The 22,710-nt window shown below is 34.1% G+C and overlaps 1 protein-coding gene across 2 annotated transcripts in view; it reads left to right on the top strand.

Moving 5' to 3' along the window:
• LOC138693018 (discoidin domain-containing receptor 2-like) overlaps positions 1 to 22,710 on the top strand; it is a 1,708,097-nt gene that overhangs the window by 1,540,418 nt on the left and 144,969 nt on the right. For both annotated transcript variants that reach the window (XM_069816529.1, XM_069816528.1), the window contains exons 10-11: positions 1,128 to 1,261; positions 13,577 to 13,784. In XM_069816529.1, coding sequence (XP_069672630.1) covers positions 1,128 to 1,261; positions 13,577 to 13,784 — 342 coding nt within the window. The remainder of the gene's footprint in view (positions 1 to 1,127; positions 1,262 to 13,576; positions 13,785 to 22,710) is intronic.

Genomic DNA, 22,710 nt, shown 5'->3' with positions numbered 1-22,710 from the left:
CACTTATGAATGTAAAACATTAAATGTAGATACAGTTCTTACGATTCTTTTGTAGTAGTAGAACTAAATTATTATTTTCTTATCTTAAACTCAGGGGAGGGGCAATTGAGGCCCAGACTCTAGAAAACTCCGCCCTACGATCTCTTCTACCAAAGGCTCATTTCAACCAAAGCAGAGTTCGAATCCGAATTCGTTCAGATTTTTTCATCCAGTCTGCTCTAAAAAAAACCTGAAATTTATAAATTCATAAAACAGTTACGTTACCGATTGTTCTGTATAGTTGTGAAACTTAGACTCTCACTTTGAGAGAGGAACAGAGATTAAGGGTAGAACAGTTCTTCTCGGGTTCTCAGCCAGGTGAGTTGGAGATTTGCTTCCAAGCTTTCGATGGCTAGTTCTGCCATCTTCTTCAGGGCTAGCCATCGAAAGCTTGGAAGCAAATCTCCAACTCACCTGGCTGAGAACCCGAGAAGAACTGTTCTACATCAAACGCCGGGAAAGCCTCAAGTCATACAGAGATTAAGGGTGTTTGAGAATAATGTGCTTAGGAAAATATTTGGAGCTAAGAGAGATGAAGTTACAGGAGAATGGAGGAAGTTACACAACACAGAACTGCACGCATTGTATTCTTCACCTGACATAATTAGGAACATTACATCCAGACGTTTGCGATGGGCAGGGCATGTAGCACGTATGGGCGAATCCAGAAATGCACATAGACTGTTAGTTGGGAGGCCGGAGGGAAAAATACCTTTGGGAAGGCCGAGACGTAGATGGGAGGATAACATTAAAATGGATTTGAGGGAGGTGGGATATGATAGTAGAGACTGGATTAATCTTGCACAGGATAGGGACCGATGGCGGGCTTATGTGAGGGCGGCAATGAACCTCCGGGTTCCTTAAAAGCCATAAGTAAGTAAGTAAGTATTGGTTCATAATAACCTTCATAAGGGGGCACCGTCGTTAGATACGTAGCTGCTCATCAACCGTGATAGAGGGTTTGTGTTCTCATCTGTTAAGCAGCAGATTGTCTTGTCTTGAGCTGTCGATGACGAAACTTCAGCGTCTGTTCTCTCAGTAGCTTCAGATTAGTGTCAAGTGGTTACCGACTGGCTTCTTGCTCGCAGGTAACGGCTGGGTGGCGTGGAGGAACGACTCCTTCCCTAACCACTACGTGGAGCTCGTCTTCGAGTTCGACCAGGTGCGCAACTTCAGTGCCCTCCATATATTCACCAACAACTTTTTCTCGAAGAACGTTCAGGTAAGCAGATAACTATTACAAATTGTAAGCATAATACAACTCAAAGGAAGAGGATGGTGAAATTTGATTTTTTTTTTTTTTTTTCATAATTGCCGCCCAAGTTTTATTTTTGATGTAGAAATCTCATTAGCAACAACAGATTAAATTCGAGATCAGTATATGAAAAAATTGCGACTCAATTTTTAAAAAGTACCGTGATATAATAATTCACTCAAATAAATACATCTCAGCCATTTTTAAAGATAAATTAACAATTTATACATTATTTATTTCACTTATTTATCTATTTCATTTATCTATTTTATTTATTTATTTAATTTATTTATTTATTTAATTTATTTAATTATTTAATTATTTTATTTATTTATTTCATTTATTTATTTATTTTATTTATTTGTTTCTTTTTTGTTTGTTTGTTGCTTTGTTTATTTGTTTCTTTGTTTGTGTGTTTGTCTGTGAAGATGTAAAAATAAATTTGTAATAAGAAAACATCTGTGAACTAAAAAGTGCCGGAAAAGTAACAAATCCATCCAATAATTATGTGATGTGACTGTGTATACAGACAGATAGACATGCTTCTTAGCACTTTTTAGTATTAATATCCTGATAAATTAGATTACCGTGAAAACTGCGAATCGATTTCTGCATTGCAATATCTTTGTACTTCGCATAAAGTATAACTACTATTCTTGTTTACTAGTCTTAACCGTCACAAACATCAGTATACTGTAGGAGGCCACTCTCCCTACTGCCCCAACATTAAACTTGTTTGTGGGGAGTGCCCGCCCGAATCCGATCCTCGGCCGGATTATGCCTGAGTGGTTACAGCAGTCCGGTAATGCAGCTTTCAGCCGACCTCCGTCTGTTTTGAGGTTAATTAGAAGAGCGGAGCTAGTCTATTAGCGCACATAGAGCTGAATTTTTTGGTTTGTGGTATGATGGTCTGTCGCTCGGTCTTGGACTTTGGTTTGATCCCCGGATCGTGTTTCCCAGCAAAAGGGAGTCAAGAAACACCATACATCACTCTATAAGCGTTCATAATTTTCGTAATTAAATTGGAAAAATATTAACACCGAACTAGTAATCATCATCATCATCATCATCATCATCATCATCATCATCATCATCATCATCATCATCATCAAGTCATGATCCGATTGGCCCTTCCGTCTCCATTGGAACATTATTGATCTAATCATTCCAGTCTTGGACTGCTCACATTTCCCTTTCTTGTGGCTTTTAGAGTAACACATTTTTTTTTAATTCTGTGATCCTCCATTCTTGCCAGATGTTAAAGCCATTCGTTTCTGTTACCTTCTATTTTACTAATCATGTTAAATATTCCAGCCGCAGACTTAATAAATTATATTTTGGAATACTCAACTCTTATTTATTTATTTATTTATTTACTTACTTGTTTATTTATTTATTTACTTGTTTATTAACTTATTTATTTATTTATTTATTTATTTATTTATTTATTTATTTATTTATTTATTTATTTGATCAGTTCCCTAGATATCAGATGAAAATTTTATTGGGGGATTTCAACGCTAAAGTAGGACGGGAGGATATTTTTAGACCAACTATTGGAAAAGAGAGCCTACACTCAATTAGCAGTCACAATGGAGTTAGATTAGTCAACTTCGCCACATCGAAAAATTTAATTGTCAAAAGTACAACATTCCCCCATAAGGATATACATAAATATACTTGGACTTCTCCAGATGGATTGACACACAACCAAATAGATCACATCTTGATAGATATACGGAGACATACTAGTATAGTAGATATTCTAACTTTCAGGGGTACAGACTGTAATTCTGACCATTATTTGGTGATTGGAGAATTAAGAGAAAGATTATCAGTAGCCAAGCGAGTAGAGCAACAAGTTAATATTACTAAATTCAATATTTTGAAATTAAAGGACGAGGAAGCTAAGCAAAATTACCAGGTCGAAATTTCGAATAGGTTTGCCACTTTAGAAAGTTCCGACGAATTGAGAAAGAATTAGATGTTAAAAGCGTATGGGAAAATATCAGAGATAGTATCAAAATTGCAGCTGAGCAGAGCATAGGTTATTATGAAACTAAGAAAAAGAAACCGTGGTTTGATGAAGATTGTTGCATGGTAGTAGAAAGAAGGAAACAGGCAAAATTGAAATTCTTACAGGATCCAGTTGAGGAGAAGAGAGATAATTATTTCAATGAAAGACGGGAAGCAAGTCGTACACTTAGGAATAAAAAGAGAGGTTACTTGAAGGAAAAACTGAATGAGGTAGAAACAAATAGTAAGAATAAAAACATTCGAGATTTATATAAGGGTATAAAGGAATTTAAGAACGGATATCAGCCAAGGGTAAACGTGATCAAGGATGAGAATGGTGACTTGCTTGCAGACTCTCCATCAATCCTAAACAGATGGAAAAACTATTTTGCGCAACTACTAAATGTACATAGGCCAAATAGAAATGATCGGGACGAAATTGAAATACAAACTGCTGAGCCATTTATAGCCGAACCCACGCTTTCAGAAGTCGAAATTGCGATAGAAAATCTGAAAAAGTACAAGTCTCCAGTATCGATCAAATTCCAGCAGAATTAATACAAGAGGGTGGAAGTGGATTACATAGCTAAATTTATAAACTTGTACTTGCTATTTGGGAACAGGAAATTGTACCAGAACAATGGAAGGAGTCCATAATTGTACCTATTTTTAAAAAGGGGGACAAAACCAACTGTGGTAACTTTCGAGGAATATCACTTTTGTTGACGTCGTACAAAATTTTGTCCAATATTCTTTCGAGAAGATTAACTCCGTACGTAGATGAAATTATTGGGGATCATCAGTGAGGTTTTCGGCGTAATAGATCGACTATTGATCAGATTTTTTGTATTCGACAGATAATGGAGAAAAAATGGGAGTATAAGGGTACAGTACATCAGTTATTCATAGATTTCAAAAAGGCATATGACTCTGTTAAGAGGGAAGTATTATATGATATTCTTATTGAATTTGGTATTCCCAAGAAACTAGTTCAATTAATTAAAATGTGTCTCAGTGAAACATACAGCTGAGTCCGTATAGGTCAGTTTCTATCTGATGCTTTTCCAATTCACTGCTGGCTAAAGCAGGGAGTTGCACTATCACCTTTACTTTTTAACTTCGCGCTAGAATATGCCATTAGGAAAGTTCAGGATAACAGGCAGGGTTTGGAATTGAACGGGTTACATCAGCTTCTTGTCTATGCGGATGACGTGAATATGTTAGGAGAAAATACACAAACGATTAGGGAAAACACGGAAATTTTACTTGAAGCAAGTAGAGCGATCGGTTTGGAAGTAAATCCCGAAAAGACAAAGTATATGATTATGTCTCGTGACCAGAATATTGTACGAAATGGAAATATAAAAATTGGAGATTTATCCTTCGAAGGGGTGGAAAAATTCAAATATCTTGGAGCAACAGTAACAAATATAAATGACACTCGGGAGGAAATTAAACGCAGAATAAATATGGGAAATGCCTGTTATTATTCGGTTGAGAAGCTCTTATCATCCAGTCTGCTGTCCAAAAATCTGAAAGTTAGAATTTATAAAACAGTTATATTACCGGTTGTTCTGTATGGTTGTGAAACTTGGACTCTCACTCTGAGAGAGGAACATAGGTTCAGGGTGTTTGAGAATAAGGTGCTTAGGAAAATATTTGGGGCTAAGCGGGATGATGTTACAGGAGAATGGAGAAAGTTACACAACACAGAACTTCACGCATTGTATTCTTCACCTGACATAATTAGGAACGTTAAATCCAGACGTTTGAGATGGGCAGGGCATGTAGCACGTATGGGCAAATCCAGAAATGCATATAGAGTGTTAGTTGGGAGACCGGAGGGAAAAAGACCTTTGGGGAGGCCGAGACGTAGATAGGAGGATAATACTAAAATGGATTTGAGGGAGGTGGGGTATGATGATAGAGACTGGATTAATCTTGCACAGGATAGGGACCGCTGGCGGGCTTATGTGCGGGCGGCAATGAACCTTCGGATTCCTTAAAAGCCATTTGTAAGTAATTAAGTTTATTTATTTACTTATTTATTTACTTATTTATTTATTTATTTATTTACTTATTTAGTTATTTACTTATTTATTTATTTATTCACTTAATTACTTATTCATTTATTTATTTATTCATTTATTCATTAATTGATTTATTTATTTATTCATTTATTTAATTATTTATTTATTTATTCATTTATTCATTTATTTATTTATTCATTTATTCATTTATTTATTTATTCATTTATTCATTCATTCATTCCGTTATTCATTCATTCAATTATTCAGTTATTTATTTAGTTATTTATTTATTTACTTATTTAGTTATTTACTTATTTATTTATTTATTCATTTATTTATTTATTCATTTATTCATTTATTTATTTATTCATTTAATTATTTATTTATTTATTCATTTATTCATTTATTTATTCATTTATTTATTTATTTATTTATTTATTCATTTATTCATTCATTCATTCAGTTATTTATTTAGTTATTTATTTAGTTGTTTTTTATTTAGTTATTTATTTATTTATTTACTTATTTAGTTATTTATTTACTTATTTAGTTATTTACTTATTTATTTATTTATTTATTTATTTATTTATTTATTTATTTATTTATTTATTCACTTAATTATTTATTCATTTATTTATTTATTCATTTATTCATTAATTGATTTATTTATTTATTCATTTATTTAATTATTTATTTATTTATTCATTTATTTATTTATTCATTTATTCATTCATTCATTCCGTTATTCATTCATTCAATTATTCAGTTATTTATTTAGTTATTTATTTATTTACTTATTTAGTTATTTACTTATTTATTTATTTATTCATTTATTTATTCATTTATTCATTTATTTATTTATTCATTTAATTATTTATTTATTTATTCATTTATTCATTTATTTATTTATTTATTTATTTATTTATTTATTTATTTATTCATTTATTCATTCATTCATTCATTCATTCAGTTATTTATTTAGTTATTTATTTAGTTATTTTTTTATTTAGTTATTTATTTATTTATTTATTTATTTACTTATTTAGTTATTTACTTATTTATTTATTTATTCATTTAATTATTTATTCATTTATTTATTTATTCATTTATTCATTAATTATTTATTTATTCATTTAATTATTTATTCATTTATTCATTTATTTATTTATTCATTTATTCATTCATTCATTCATTCAGTTATTCATTCATTCAGTTATTTATTTAGTTATTTATTTATTTATTTATTCATTTATTCATTCACTTATTCATTCGTTCATTCATTCATTCATTCATTCATTCATTCATTCATTCTCTTCGGAGTTTCTAATTCCGCCAAAAAATTGGGGTACCCAGTAACTGCATGTGTAAACTCCACCAAAAAGGTTTTGGGTATAATAATTCTTATATGTAAATTGTGATAAATCATCTACAGTGAGGTTAGTTGGGAACGCTCGGGTTTTGCAGGAGCCGTTACCAGCCAAGAGATGGCATGATCACCGGGAATAATGCAGAGTCCGTGGATATACCAGAATAGCGCAATCACCGAGTCGGCCGCCATTGTTATTCCTTTTCAACACGCTAGGGATAGGAATATTTAAAGTAAAACTCAGATATTTTTAATTTGAAGGACAAAAACGTCTAAAGGATCTTCTTACATTATAGAACATTATTGTCAGTCAACATACTAATGTATAAAAACTTCATTTAAAATTATTACAGCATAAATATACATTTAAGTGTTCAATGCACTCATTCACAAACGTCACAGTTATAGGTATTACAGCAACAAGAACTTAATAAATTACAAGTAACAAACGAAAACAACATTGTTGCAAATAAAATAACAATCAATCTAAACATTTCCAACTGCAGTCCTCGTGCAAACTCTCCGGCTTCCGCATATAAGGGGACACTATACTGAAATATCTCGAAGTTCATTAGTTTTAAGAGTTCACAACAGTGAAACCAATAACTACCATACTTACGAAGCTAGATTCACCAAATTTTGATCACTGGTATATCTGCTTAATAGTGACAAGTGTACAGAACTGCATCTACCTATGATACGTGGTTTGCATTTTATTAATTATTTTATTAAAATATTGAACCGCTTTATATTTAAAGTTGCTTGCACTACAGTTGGCATTATTCTTAAGTCATTTTCACTTATATGGATCCTTACATACATGGAATCAAAGCTTACTATAGGGTTTTTCTGTAAAATTAATCAGTAAATTACTATAATTGTTATTATAAAAAATATAAAAATTGTCATAAAATTTCCTATTATGTTCACAGAAGTATTTAGCAGTGTAAATATATCCAAATAACAGATCTTACCTTCATGATGGACCAGGCCGTTTTGCTGGCACAACTTCTCCTTTTGAAGTTACGTATTATTTTCCTAAAGATTTAGCTATCTTGCGTTTTTCTTTTACACATTCATCAATATTTCTTACTCTCTTTCTTCTTCGTTGTATTTGTTCATTATCATGTTGCTATGGATGATTTACAGACAACTAACTTACAATCACACTGACAGCAATATTAGCAAATTAAACGAGAGACAGACTTCCTACCTGACATCTGGTGGTGATGCTTACAATAGTGATTGGAAAAAGGAAGAAAGTCCGGACATTCTTCCTTATTCCACTAATTGAAAACTTTAACAGACTGTTACTTCATTGTTATTGCTGGTAGATTCTTCCTTTTTCCACTAATCGATGGGTGGATGTCTCAAGAAAAAAATGTATATCTCAGCTTATTTTTTGAAAAAATTGGACTTTCTTCCTTATTCCAATCAGTGATTCAATTGTAAATAACTTAATTATGTATCTTGTTTAGTTAATATTTTATTATAGCCCGTGTAAGCTTGTTAATGTGAATGAAAATGATTTTTATATTTATGTATGAATTTTCCTATTTTTGTCATTGTTTCAATATGTATTTTACTTCTGGTAGTGTGGAAGAGAAGGCCTCATGGCCTTAACTCTACCAGAAGAAGTAAATAGATAGATAGATAGATATAGATAGATAGATATGTAGATAGATAGATAGATAGATAGATAGATAGATAGATAGATAGATAGATAGATAGATAGATAGATAGATAGATAGATAGATAGATAGATGGATGGATGGATGGATGGATGGATGGATGGATGGATGGATGGATGGATGGATGGATGGATGGATGGATGGATGGATGGATGGATGGATGGATGGATGGATGGATGGATGGATGGATGGATGGATGGATGGATGGATGGATGGATGGATGGATGGATGGATGGATGGATAGATAATATTGAATTAATTGCAATTTTAGATATTTCGTGTACTAGTGAATTTGAATTCTGATATTATTTTTAACTGTATTTTGTTACTTATGTCACATTAAAAATACTATCGTGGTTAATATTATAAAATTCTAGATTCCTATTTGTTAAGGTAATCTCACTTTTGCAGGAAAAAGAGTTTACGAAATGAGTAAAATTTGGAATTTGATTAAATCACACAGCACGCCTCTAGCCTACATTATAGTAATCTACGTACCATTCTTTATTCCAAATTTCAGCATAACAGTTTTGACACACTTCCATTAATGCGTAAAAAACTTTGCCATAATATTAAAATTCCTGGTGTAATGCAAATTGGAGGAGGGTAATTACAGGCCCATGTCATCACTAATAGCTCTTTTGTGTTGATGCTATTACAAGGACTTGCATTGTGTTCACCTCGATTATTAACTAATCCTGAGCCTGGGAACAACAGCGGCACAACTCACAGTTCACTCAGTGGCCTACAGCTGGAAATAATTGCAAGGAAAATGACATAAAACCTACGTTTTTATACGTGAAATTAATGGCAGTAATGTCAGTTTGCTGTATTACAATAGCAGATATAAGCGGATTGTAAAAGTGAAAAGATGTACTAAAATATTCCAACATTGGGGCATTAAACTTAGAAGTGGGGTTATTCTGGTGTTATTGTAGGGCCTGCATGATGCCGAGATGCTGGACTCTCATTGTAGTTAGGATGCGCAATAAACAGCTTGACTACGCTAATGAGAGCTGTACATCTCCCTTTAAATAAAAGTTGAGCGCGCCCCTGTTGGACGGCACTCTGCATGGTCTATAATCGCAAGACCATATTTTTTACGTGGCCTAAAATAACACAAAAAGGGGAGAACGGTGCAGTATGTGACAGTCTCCATACATCGGGGAAGCATTCACTGAAAATAATGGGGAATTACGAGATACGCCGCTTATAAATCACAATTTTAACAGAAAAAAAAAATATAAAGAACGCAATACAGCTCGAAACTAGTTATAAACCACGGGAGTTACATGATTGGTTAAGCTTTCAAGAAGGTCTGCAAACGTTTATCTTTCAATTTAGTTCCCAGAGCGTTATCGAAACACATACATTGTTGGCTTTAGAGGTACGTATCCGTGAGTGCTTTTCTCTCCGGAGTGAAAGAAAGTCCTTTCATTCCAGAACTATCTGCAGTTTCATTAGCAGCTTAAATGGAAAATGAATTCATACGCTCATAGATGCCGTATTTACTCATATATTAGACCCCTTTTTAGAGTAAGTATAGAGTAAATTTAAAAATAAACTCCAGCTGTTTGGGGAATAAACATTTCGTGTCGAATTATATAGTGCACATGATGGAAAGTGATTAGGCCTAAATAGTATTGTTGACGATATATTATATTTGAAATTTAACTGAGAGTTTTAGTTACTATTCACAGCGGTAATACTACTAGGTTCAAAAAGTTCCCGGAATTTTACTACCATTTTTCGTATTAATATATAACAAGGGATATTATACATTTGTTTTGTTGGTAACATTCATGATGTCATTTCCTTAAAGTTTGCTGATAATGGCAATTATTGGTTTTGAGTTGTAGGCAATTGTTTTTCATAGTGTTTTGTTTGTTCGTCGCATTTTGTAATTATGTCCACAGAGCAAAGTACAAACATCAAGTTCTGTGTTTTGCTGGGGACATGATCAGTATGGCTGATGAAGATGGTGATTTTTTAAACAAAATGAAACTGGTGCTACTTGTACGACCCAGTCCCTAAACGACAGTCATCTGAGTGGAAATCGAAAACATCTCCTCGGAAGCAAAAATTTCCTAGGGACACTTCCAAAGGCAAAGTTATTTTAAATGTTATGTTTTATTTAACGACGCTCGCAACTGCAGAGGTTATATCAGCATCGCCGGATGTGCCGGAATTTTGTCCCGCAGGAGTTCTTTCACATGCCAGTAAATCTACTGACATGAGCCTGTCGCATTTAAGCACACTTAAAGCAAAGTTATGTTGGAAGTTTTCTTCGACTCTCAGGGTCTCATGCACCATGAGTTCATTCCAGAAGGTCGTACTGTAACGAAAGAATTGTACGTAGAAACCCTCCGTCGCCTCTGGGACGCAGTGAGAAGGAAACGTCCAGAAAAGTGGGTAGAAAACAACTGGTTCCTTATGCATGACAATGCACCTGCTCATCGCGCAATTATTGTAAAGAATTTTCTTGCCAGGCACAACATAACTGCTTTGGATCACCCACCATACTCTCCTGATCTCTCACCACCTGATTACTTTCTGTTTCCCCGTCTGAAAAGTCATCTGAAAGGACGGAGATTCAATGCTGAAGAGGTTATCGCAAACGCGACGAGAGCACTAAGACGGGTTTCACAAAATGGCTTCCAGGCCTGCTTCCAGGAACTCTACACGCGTTGGCAAAAGTGTGTTGTTGCGGAAGGCAACTATTTTGAAGGGAATGCTGTAGAATAGTGTTTAAAGTACGTTGTTTCTATGATGCTAGCAAATTCCGGGAACTTTTTGAACCTAGTATGTATAATAAACACACATCCAATTTGATTTTCAACAATGCATTCTTGTTTCGACAAGCAATTAAATTTAAGCAGTTTCATGGTATAATAACGTGATACCGGCATTACAATATTTATTTATTTATTTATTTATTTATTTATTTATTTATTTATTTATTATTTTGCTAATAATTGTAACATAAAATATAATATATACAGAAAAACTTTAGCTCGCCCCTGAAAGAGTAGAACTCGTGCTCAGGGGCGGTAATTATGCAGCTGCACACTTTCCTTTTACTCTCGCCACGACCACGGCAATGCAATAACAAAACAGTATCCGACTTCCACAAGGTGTTCAAGAATAAACTTTAGAAAAGATTTACCAACAAGTTTTTTTTTTAAATAAATTTCACTGTAAAATTAAAATGGAAAGAAAAGGAAGTGAGACAGACAGGAAAAATGCCGCCCCCCCCCCTGGAAATTGCTGCCCTAGGCAAGTGTCTAGGTTGCCTAGGCCTAAATCCGGCACTGTTCATAATCTCTCATGTTCAGCCAGTAGCGTAGGAAAAGAGATATTATATTGCCTCTTAAAATACAGAATCGTAATGCTGGAATATGACCGGTTAGAAATTACAGTAGTTAACCTCCTGTTTAAGAGGTTAGTACAGCTTACAGCAGTACAATTTTTGGAAATATTCAACTTTTTTTCCCCTCCATTTCTGTATCTTGTACAATAATGAAAATTGGTATGTATAAAACACTGTCCTTCTGCTGTATGAAAAAAAAAATATTTTTACGATTAAAAAATTGTTTTTGTGTGTTTTTTTTTTTTTTATTCAAAACGTTGCCACTTCACTGTGAAATGATAAAGCGTTTCCCTCATAACTAAAAAACGTGTTAACTTTTTCATGTTCTCTCTCTTTTATTTTATTTCTGACGCTATGTTTACAATATCATGCTCTTTCAACTACATCTTTTGAAATTCAAAAAATCATCTCGCAAATTCTTAAAGATTCCCTGCAGATTATACAGTTTAATTTATACCATTCAAAAGGCCTTAATTAAGGATATGCTAATTTTAAATAAAATCTTTTATTTATAAGTATAATTTTATAGTCATCTTGTAAGATTTTATTTTATAATTGATAATCAATGATGCTTAATTATTACATTTTATTTTTATGACAATATTCATATTTAATTGATTATATTTCTTTGCTATTAATTTCCGGATACTCGTGGTCATCCTTAATTAAGGCCGGATGAGTTTCTCTCTCTCTCTCTCTCTCTCTCTCTCTCTAAATATATATATTTTTTTGTTTTGTGTAATAGAAAATACTGATATTTGACCATTTTTTCAAATGAATTTATTTTTTATATCAGACAATCTATCAAAGGTAAGAGAAGTGATCTTGCATCATATTGTAGATGTGACATTCATAAATGCATACAAACAATTTCATCACAGAATGTTGGATAGTTTTTGAGTTATGTGGGAAACGCATCATCACTGCACGGTGGACTGGATTTTGAAAAAAAAAAAATGTAAATAATTTTTTTAAATCGTAAAAATATTTTTATACTCGACCATGCCGAAATGTAGTAATTATACACCTGCACCTCATTAAAGTACACATATTCATTAAAGTTCAGGTGTTCCGCCAATCAGAAAGCACCATATGAAAGCGCAAGTATCGATAATATTCAAATAAATTCAATTTGTCATCTCGTTTTTCAATGTATAATTCAATTTCAAGGTTATATGAAGATTAATGTTGCTTTTACTCTCTAGATTGTATCACGGTCGTCGACATCTGTTTCTCGGAAAAAATCAATACTTTCGCGTCTGCGCACATCTCACAATTTACGAGGTAGGCTATTGCACAAGGTCAGTTCCGCTCCTCACTTAGATAACAATAACATGAATAGACTACTTATGAATAATTTCAAGTTAGAAATATGGTCGAGCATAAAAAGTCGTTTGAAACTTGCCTATAATGGTAATTAAGACGCTCGTATGAAAATTATGAAACTCGCTTGCGCTCGTTTCATAAACATACTCGTGTCTTAATTACTACCATTATAGGCTCGTTGCATAATGTACTATTTTATAGCAGAAGGACAGTGTTTTAAACATACTAATTTTCATTATTATACAAGATACAGTAATGGAGGAAGAAAATGTTATGTATTTTCAAAACTTTACTGCTGTAAGCTGTACCTAACCCCTTAAATCCTGAGGTCAGTGCACAGTAAAAATGCTTATCCACGGGTTAGGTGGCAATTTTAATCGTGTTTACACTAACCGACGTTGATACAAGTGGCCATGTGTCTTTCATAATCCAAAATTTGTGACTGTGCTCCGAACACCAAGGAGACTGTTTGACTGGTTGCAGGTGTTCGCCAGGGCCAAGGTGACGTTCAGCGTGGGCGGGCAATTCTACAACGGCAGGCCCCTGGTGTACAGCTACATGCCCGACACCGTGCTGGAGAACGCCCGCAACGTGTCCATCAACCTGCACGGCCGCTTCGGCCGCTTCGTGAAGCTGCAGCTCTATTTCGCGGCACGCTGGATCATGATCAGCGAGGTCGTCTTCGAGTCCAGTGAGTCCCAACGCACCTTACAGGCCACTCGTTGTCTCCTGAAGCCAAATTCATGCCTCGTAATAAGGATCTTATGGTCGGGATTAATTTGCTAGCTAGCTGCAAGTGGTAGCGTAGCGAGGGAAGCTTCCCTGTCCACTTTCTTCTTCCCCTCACTCGCAAGTTGGTTTCACGAGATAACGAATAGCCTTTACTAGTTCTGAGCATGATTAGGTTGTCTCCGGAGCAGTTGTTTGCGCGCTTTCAATCGCAGATCTCCGATTACCTCCGATGGATGCCGCAACATCTTTCCTAGATGAACAAGACAGCAGGTTGTATATATGCTGTGGCACAGAGGTACACTTTCCGCTGAGCATTCCTTTAATCGGATCATATAATGTTTCGAATACGAGTATTTTTTAATAAGAGAGTAATTCTTCGTTTATTCTCTCATTTCCTTGGCTCTCTCTCTCTCTCTCTCTCTCTCTCTCTCTCTCTTTTTTGCTGAAAGTTCTACTTTAACCGAAATATTTTTTTCTACATTTGAAATTAATAGCATTTAGTACACGGGAGGAAAAACGAACAATATCACAGTTTCTTTAAGGCTGATGTCGTTATCTAATTCACTTTATTACTACAAACTTTAGAGCTATTTTTACCAAAAGTGGTAAAGGAGAATTAAAACCACTGATAAACTCATCATTTTACTTCAATTCAAGTAGAAAAACCAATAAATTTTGCAGTAATATACTGAAATAGATCACTATCTCACCCTAAATGGAAATGTGACGTTGTTCGTTTTTCCCGTGTACCCTTCATTCGTGAAAGAGCGTGTTAGTTTTATGTTATTGATCAAATTAACGTCATTAAATTCAATTATTGCGAATTCTACAGCAAAAGTAAAGTTTTTCAGTAGCTAATGTAAACAATTAATAAAATTCCAGCAAACAAACATACTTTAGTGTGCTTGTAACTCCTATAACGCAACAACCAAGTATTTTCTAACTCATGTTGATATAACCTTCCTTTCTTCTCTACATGTGAAGAATCCATACCTGAAGTTTTGCCCACCACTTTCGATACATTATTTGTATACCGTGTTTTTTTTTTTGGACATATAAATTTAATATTGCTTTAAGAATCATATATAATACTAGCCGTACCCGTGCGCTCCGCTGCACCCGTTAGAAATAAATATAAAGTAATTACATAATTAAAATAGGACGTTTGATCCAGGGAACATTCGTGTTTGATAGAAGGATAAATCGTTTAATATGTTACTTAATTTAAATTGTATTTAAAATATTAAAATGCGATCATTTTGATCCAGAGACCACTCATTTGGTGCAATGACAATTCCTTTAACATGTTATTAATTGTTATTATCAATTATTTTTGGAAAAGCGAAAATTAACAGAAAAATTTTGGCTACAGATTTATTATTATATTATATTATATTATATTATATTATATTATATTATATTATATTATATTATATTATATTATATTATATTATATTATATTATATTATGTTATGTAAAAAGTGTGTTGATAACGGATGTACTCGAAATAGAAAGTTTTTAATTTGTTGTGGGAGCTCTTGAATCTCAGGAGGAACAGCTTTTACAACAGCGCAACATAATCTGCTTGGCTCATTACCCAATTTTTTTGCATTGCATTTATTGCATATGTATTTTATGTATTTTAACACGATTCAATTGAGCATAGTTAAAATTTGAATTATACAATAATGGATTGCTAAGCTAACGTACTATTACTGCATACTAAATCAATACACTCTCGTTGTTCGTTAATTCTCTGAGATAAAAATGAATATGTTCATAAACATTATTTTAAGAAATACAGGAAATCAATATACAGAATAACCTATCAAGTTTCCTGTGCATAAGAAGCTATTTTAATCTTACCTGTCCTCAATTCACTCACAAGTTACTGTAATAACATTATAGCATTATGTCCATCTAGAGAAACTACACTTTCCAATGATGAAATAATAATTATTTATACAAATCGGTTAATTTAGCTTCATACAAACACAGAAACATTGTCTGTAGGCTATGTTTCATAGCTTTCGATTGTTGTGTCCAAGGCCCCTTATAGACGAAGTCATTTGTTTTTTATTTCAATACACCGCCCTAGATGGCAGTTATTTTAAATTTAAAACTCATTTATCTCATTAAATATCAGTCCTATCAACATTTTTTAGAGAACAAAACTTATCGGAAAGCATGGTTAAAGAAACTTTTGTTATGTAATATTTTTCACAAAAATCAATAATAAGCGAGATATTTCGATTTATTTAATTCAGACCCCCTTATAACCCCCCTTTTAAATAACGTATTTTGAATGCCATATAGCCTAAAATCTAAGTTACAACGAGCTTAATTTATATTCCAATTTTCATCGAAATCCGTTCAACCATTATCGCGTGAAAAGGTAACAAACATACAGGCAGACAGACAGACATACAAACAAAAATTTAAAAAAAAGCGATTTTCGGTTTCAGGATGGTTAATTATATATGTTAACACCAATTATTTTTAGAAAATCGAAAATTACCAGAAAAATTTTGGCTACAGATTTATTATTAGTATAGATAATGAAGAAATAACTTAATCAGTGGGCCTTCTTTAGATATCAGCAGGCTTTGACAATTTGTAAGACAAGAGAACATCAGGCTTTCATTTAGCAATTATAAATAACGTTCTCTTGTTTTAAAAATAGTCAAACCCTGCTAATTTCTGAAAACGTCCAATGATTCAGTTGTTTCTTCGTTGTTTTTATATATAAGTTTCTTATGACATTGTTAAATTCATATGTCCTATACCCAGAAAAACTATATATATATATATACAGAGTTTAAGCTAGAAAATAAATAAATGTCGCAAAAATGCACAAATGAAAAATTATATTTGTGTAAATTGCGAAATGCTTGTGCAATATTATAAATAATTTTACGGAAAGATAAAATTAATAAATTATGATAGGGCTATATTTATGTAAGTAAATCATTAGACGTAGGTATGTTTAGAATCAATTACTGCTGAATTTACATCACATTAAAATATGTTATTTTATGGGAGCTCTAAACATTGAAATTCTTTACTAGTAGACCCTTCAAGATTTATTGTTGGCAGAGTACTAACTGTTTTTACTGAAAGGCGGTTTTTACAAGATTCATGCAACTAAATCCTTGCTCACAATTTACAGTATACGATAGAATTATATAAATCAATTAGAAAAAATTGTTCACTTAACTTACATGAATTGCAGCAAATCTTTGAAATCAATTCCTGAACATACTTTTGAACATTAGCATTTCATTTAAATTCAGATTAGTTCAAACACATCTCTGATTTCATTTCCTCCATTACCATCTTCGTTTTTGAAGTCCAATTTGGTAGTCGCATTTACATGCAAAGTTTGTTGCATTTTTTAAAAGTCGAGTAGCAAATGCAACTCTGGCTTAAACCTTTGACATATTTATGCAGAGACTTCAAACAACTGCGCATCGATTATTATCTATCAATAGTTTTACGAATTCAAGAGCAAACCTAAAACAGAACTTCACTGAAAATTCAGTCGGGTATTATTTGAGAACATTGCAGAGTTTAATTTAGGGGAGGCCGTCAGACAGACGGAATATTATGTCGGGGCTGCTGTGCTGAGATCGCCCACATATCACTTACCCGTCAGCCGTTTTGTTGACAAACTTTAAATGTTACAGTACGACACGGTGACATTTCAGTCACATTTTCCAGGAAATCAAGCGCTGGCCACCACGTGTGTATTATATTATTGCCATTACAATGAATTCGCGGAATTTCATAATAAGTAACGTACAAACCAGATTGTGAGTACTCCCATCGACTTTCAATGTTTGCGTATTCTATTGACTATGAAGGTACATTAGCTAAAAGAAAGACTTTGCAAAAATTTTCCTTCCCACTGGTGAAAATTAATAGACACATTGAAAACGCAAATACTTATTTTTATTTTTATTTTTAGATCTATTGCGGTCCCTAATGTGACATCCATTTCACTTCCATTACCCCCAGACTTCTCCTTGGATAAGATTCGAATAATTCTACAGGGTGTCCCAAAAATCTCCATACTAGGAAATGTAAGTTCAAAATAAAAATATCACATAGTGTGCTCAATGTGGCCAACCCGCTACCGAGGTCCCACACACCTCGATTTTTACCTCTGGGATTATCTTAAGTCACATATCTACCAGAAGAAAACTCGTAACTTTCAACATCTGAAAGTAGCCGGGAGAAAACAGGGAATGTCACAAAACCTCATTATCGAGAAAAACAAGATTTAATACCTGAAGTCCACATCTGTGGAGTAACGGTCAGAGCGTCTGGCCGCGAAACCAGGTGGCCCGGGTTCGAATCCCGGTCGGAGCAAATTACCTGATTGAGGTTTTTCCGGGATTTTCCGTTAACCCAATACGAGCAAATGCTGGGTAACTTTCGGTGCTGGACCCTGGACTCATTTTACCGGCATTATCACCTTCATTTCATTCTGACGCTAAATAACCTGAGATGTTGATACAACGTCGTAAAATAACCCAGTAAAAATACCTGAACATTCCTGGTTTCATTAGTGTGCCAAATGTCCAACTTTACCTTACACGAATATTTCTACTTTTAATTTTTTCTGTGATTAGACAGTTCTATAGTCCCTGTTGCTAGTTATAGAATGCGCTGTACACCATAAAATCGCTAAAAATTAAAATTTATTTATTTCCCTCAACACCCTTCATTTGCAAGCCCTTATCGTCGATGTCTATCATGTGACGACGGACATGTTTCAGTTTTTGCATCGGAACAGGTTCGAACACATTCACTGACCTGTGCCTGACTCTCGAAAGCCGTTATATTAAGCACATTATGTGATATTTCTATTTTGAACTGATTGTCGCTATGTATGGGACACTCTGTATAATGTATACCGTATTTCATAACTCCGTGAAACATTTTAGAAATTAATCACAAATTAACTACGCAACGGATGATGGTAATTCTTACGCCAATCGAGAGAGCAACTCGCCAAGATTTTTAAAAGGAAACGCCCACTCTCAAAGTTTCCGTAGTTTGCCGCTAGGATATATTAGTGGCAAATATGGCATAATTTTGTGTGTTGAATTTTCTACCATAGAGCCTCGTCCATTATGACTGTACAGCGATGAATTCGAGCAGAATTCCAACAGGCAGCATCTGTTTTCAACAGAATCAAGAAATGGTATGAGAAATTCCAGATTTACGCAAACATGTTGGAAACTGGCTGATTCCACAGCTGAATGAAGACAAGAGTAATGATCAGGTCTTTAAACAAGGCGGCTGTCTGGTTCACTACCACAAACACGTACTAGAGTATCTCAATCAAAATTTGCCATAAAGGATAGGATGCACAGAACAAGATATGACGCTTTAATCTATGGCCACCCCGGTCCCCGGATTTAACCCCGTGACATTTTCTTGTTGAGATACTGTGTTTGTGCCTCTCAGTGGCGAAGCTACGTGGAGGCAATTGAGGCAATGCCTACCCAGAAAAAATTTCAAGATAAAGAATTATAAATAAGGCTACTAACATAAATTTGTCGACCGTAATGATTGTTGTGATTGAGAAAATCAGCAGTTTATACAGGATTCTTCGCTCATCGGCCGCTAGATAGTGCCACATGTCAACGACAGAATCTGTCTGTTGTGCTCGGCCAGGGTGATGGGCATCTGCGGGTGAGACAATTTCTCGCTTGCCTCTTCTGCCACTTCAACAGGCTTTGGCTTTACGGCAGGGATTGGAGGGGACGGAAAATAGCGTGAGGTTGTTTGAATTTCTAGCAACCCCCTCCACGTCTCAAGGAGGCATGTCTCACGACCAACCACAGTGACCATCAAAGAATATTCAAACTTTCTCTCGCTTGCAGTTATAGTGTTGCCAATTCATGGTAGCTAGATCTAGCTATTTTTAACTAATTTTCAACGGCAACATAGATGAAAGTTTTGTATTATATTATTTTTTTGTTAATTTAGCGAGGTTTTAAAGCCCTCTTAGCGACAGGAATAAAAATTTTCTCTATTGATGGCATATTTATAGAGAATTATTACTGCTGTTTAAGGACTTTATCACAAACATTGTTGGCAACGCTGCTTTAGTGGGAAATGCTCCTTTTGATTTAGTCGGCGCAAAAGTTACTCAAGACCATTTTTGTTGTGAGAATTAAGTGTGAGTTTACTAGATTGTGCCCGAAATGAGTGATTGAATATCATTTTTATATTATTTTGTGAGAATTAGGTGTATTTGTACCCTCAAAGACTTCTAGATTATATTGTCCTATATGGTCTGGAAAGTGTCAAATTAGTTCGTTTTTTTTTTTAACGTTTTCTGTGACCACAGTCTCTTCTGAAAGGAGTATGAGTACTTTGAAAAGAATAAAAACATACTTACGTAATTTTGATCAATGAAAAACTCAGCTGTCTTAGTACCATTGCCATTGAGAAAAAGCTAGTGAAAGAACTGATGACTGACCAGATGTTCAAGGATTGTGTCATTGACAATTTTGCCACAAAGAAAACTCGCCTTTTGGAACTACTATACAAAAAAATTTAAGGTAAGACTTTCTGCCTACCCACTCTTTAAATACTGGCTTCGCCACTGGTGCCTCTGCTCGCCACTAACCTTCAACTATACCACCACTGCTGTCGCTCTAGTCGACTGTGATATACTTACACGCACATGGGGTTATTATGGATTATCAGTTATCCTATAGATGTCTGCTGTATCAGCAAAGGTGGAAAGATTAATCACTGTGAAATATTAAAAAAAAAAAACTTGACGAGTTTGCCTCTAGTTCAGTATAATAAAATTTGGTATCCGTTGCATAGTTTATTTGTTGTGAATTTCTATAATGTTTCACGGACTTGTGAAAGGCGGCGTATTTTAAATTCAAACTTTGTCATTTAATCAACATGTGATGACAATTTGGAGCGATTTTTTTTCACTATTTCGAAGTACTGTAGACTGTTCATTCCCATGTTATTCCTAATGATGTCTAAGACGAGATATTTTACAGTCTAATCCGTTTGGGTATGGATAATATTAATTTATTATTATAAAGCTATTATGATAGTAGGAAAAATTTCTTGCTGGTTATATTATGATTGAAACATGGGAGTTTCCATATATGACAATCAACAATGCATAATCTGAAGGGACAAATGAAAATCGTAGATGATTAAAATGGCTACTACAAATCAACAGCGGGTACAATGTATTCTTTGGTAAGCTAAATTTGAGAGTGTTAAAAGACTTCAAAGGGAATTTCGACGTGAGTATGGTGTGCGTAAGGTACCTAAATATAATTCTATAACATTGTGGTATCGAACTTTTGTAGGAGCAGGTTGTGTTAAAAAACATGCAGGAAGTCGCAGGCGAAACCCAGTACGAGAATCGCTACCTCTTGACTTGGTCCCCAAACTTCCCAGATCTAACTCCTCCTGACTTCTTCGTGTAGGGTTTGTTAAAAACATTGTCTATTCACAGAAACCCAGGAACACTGATGATCTGAGAGTAAAAATTACTCAAGCTTTTCAATAAATTACCCCTCTTATGGTACAACGGACATGGGCTGAATTGCATCACCGTTATGAGTTGTTCAAGTTGCGCAACGGGAGTCATGTTGAGCTCTGAGGAATCTCTCGTCTTTCAGTGTTGTATACACAAAGTTTCAACAAATAATGTTCAATAGTAAATGTTTTACGGTGTTTTTATTTTATCCATACCCAAACGGATCACCCTGTATCGTTCTCGCCACATGTATCAGAAATAATAAGTTTGTTGCTTTAATTCGAATTTTACTTTATTCTCGTTTTCATATTTTACTTCCGTAGGAAGTCGTTGTTCCTACTAACTATAATATGTAGGGTTAATTTAGTTTCAGTTCTACTTCTTTGGAGTAGCAAGGCTTTCCAGGCTTAGCCGTGTAAATTACATGATACATATTTTTCATTCACTGAATGGGATGTGAACAAGATAGTAGAGTGTCAAAGATAACTAACGCTTTTAAATTACTTTTATGCTCGACAATGCCGAAATGTAGTAATTATACACCTGGTAGCAGACCTTTAATGCATGTCATTAAAGTACACCTACTCATTAAAGCTCAGGTCTTTCAGCCAATGACGACTCAGGTTACAACTGTTCAGCCAATGACATGTCAGCTTTCTACCGTTATAAAAGAGCAAGTATCGATTATTCTCGGATATGCGATCGAAAGAGAATTAGCGAAAAGTCACGGAGGCTGGAAATCCAATACTGTCGCAGAAGATTATGTTCTGTTACTATAATAATTAGCGTTAATTGTAAATAATATTCAAATAAATACAATTTGTCATCTCGTTTTTCAATGTCTAATTTTATTTCAATGTTATCTCTGTAGGTTCTTATGGCCTAGCAAGGTCAATGTGGACATCTGTTCCTCGGAAAAAAATCAATACTTTCGCGTCTGCGCACATCTCACAACATACGGGACATTGCTCCAGGTCAGATACAATAAAATTAATAATATCAAGTTAGAAATATGGTCGAGCATAAAAAGTCGTATGAAACTCGCCTATAATGTTAATTAATAAGCTCGTATGAAAATCATGAAACTCGCTTTCACTCGTTTCATAAATATCCATACTCGCTTCTTAATTACCTTCATTATAGGCTCGTTGCATAATGTACTTTTAATTAACGAAAAATGTCTCATAGTTAGCGAAATGTGAGGATTTTCTTCAGAACGCGAAAGACCGCGATGCTGATGTGATGTATGAATGAAAGAGAATAGTAATATGCGTTACAAGAGCGGAATGTTGAAGTTTTCATGTTCGAGGAAGAGTTTGAAAAAGCGAAACGTAGTTAAGCTTATTTAATT

Source organism: Periplaneta americana, chromosome 17 (genome assembly GCF_040183065.1).
Source record: "Periplaneta americana isolate PAMFEO1 chromosome 17, P.americana_PAMFEO1_priV1, whole genome shotgun sequence".
Taxonomy (NCBI): domain Eukaryota; kingdom Metazoa; phylum Arthropoda; class Insecta; order Blattodea; family Blattidae; genus Periplaneta; species Periplaneta americana.
The sequence above is the reverse complement of the archived record's forward strand: the minus strand, read 5'-3'. Positions and strand labels throughout refer to the sequence as shown.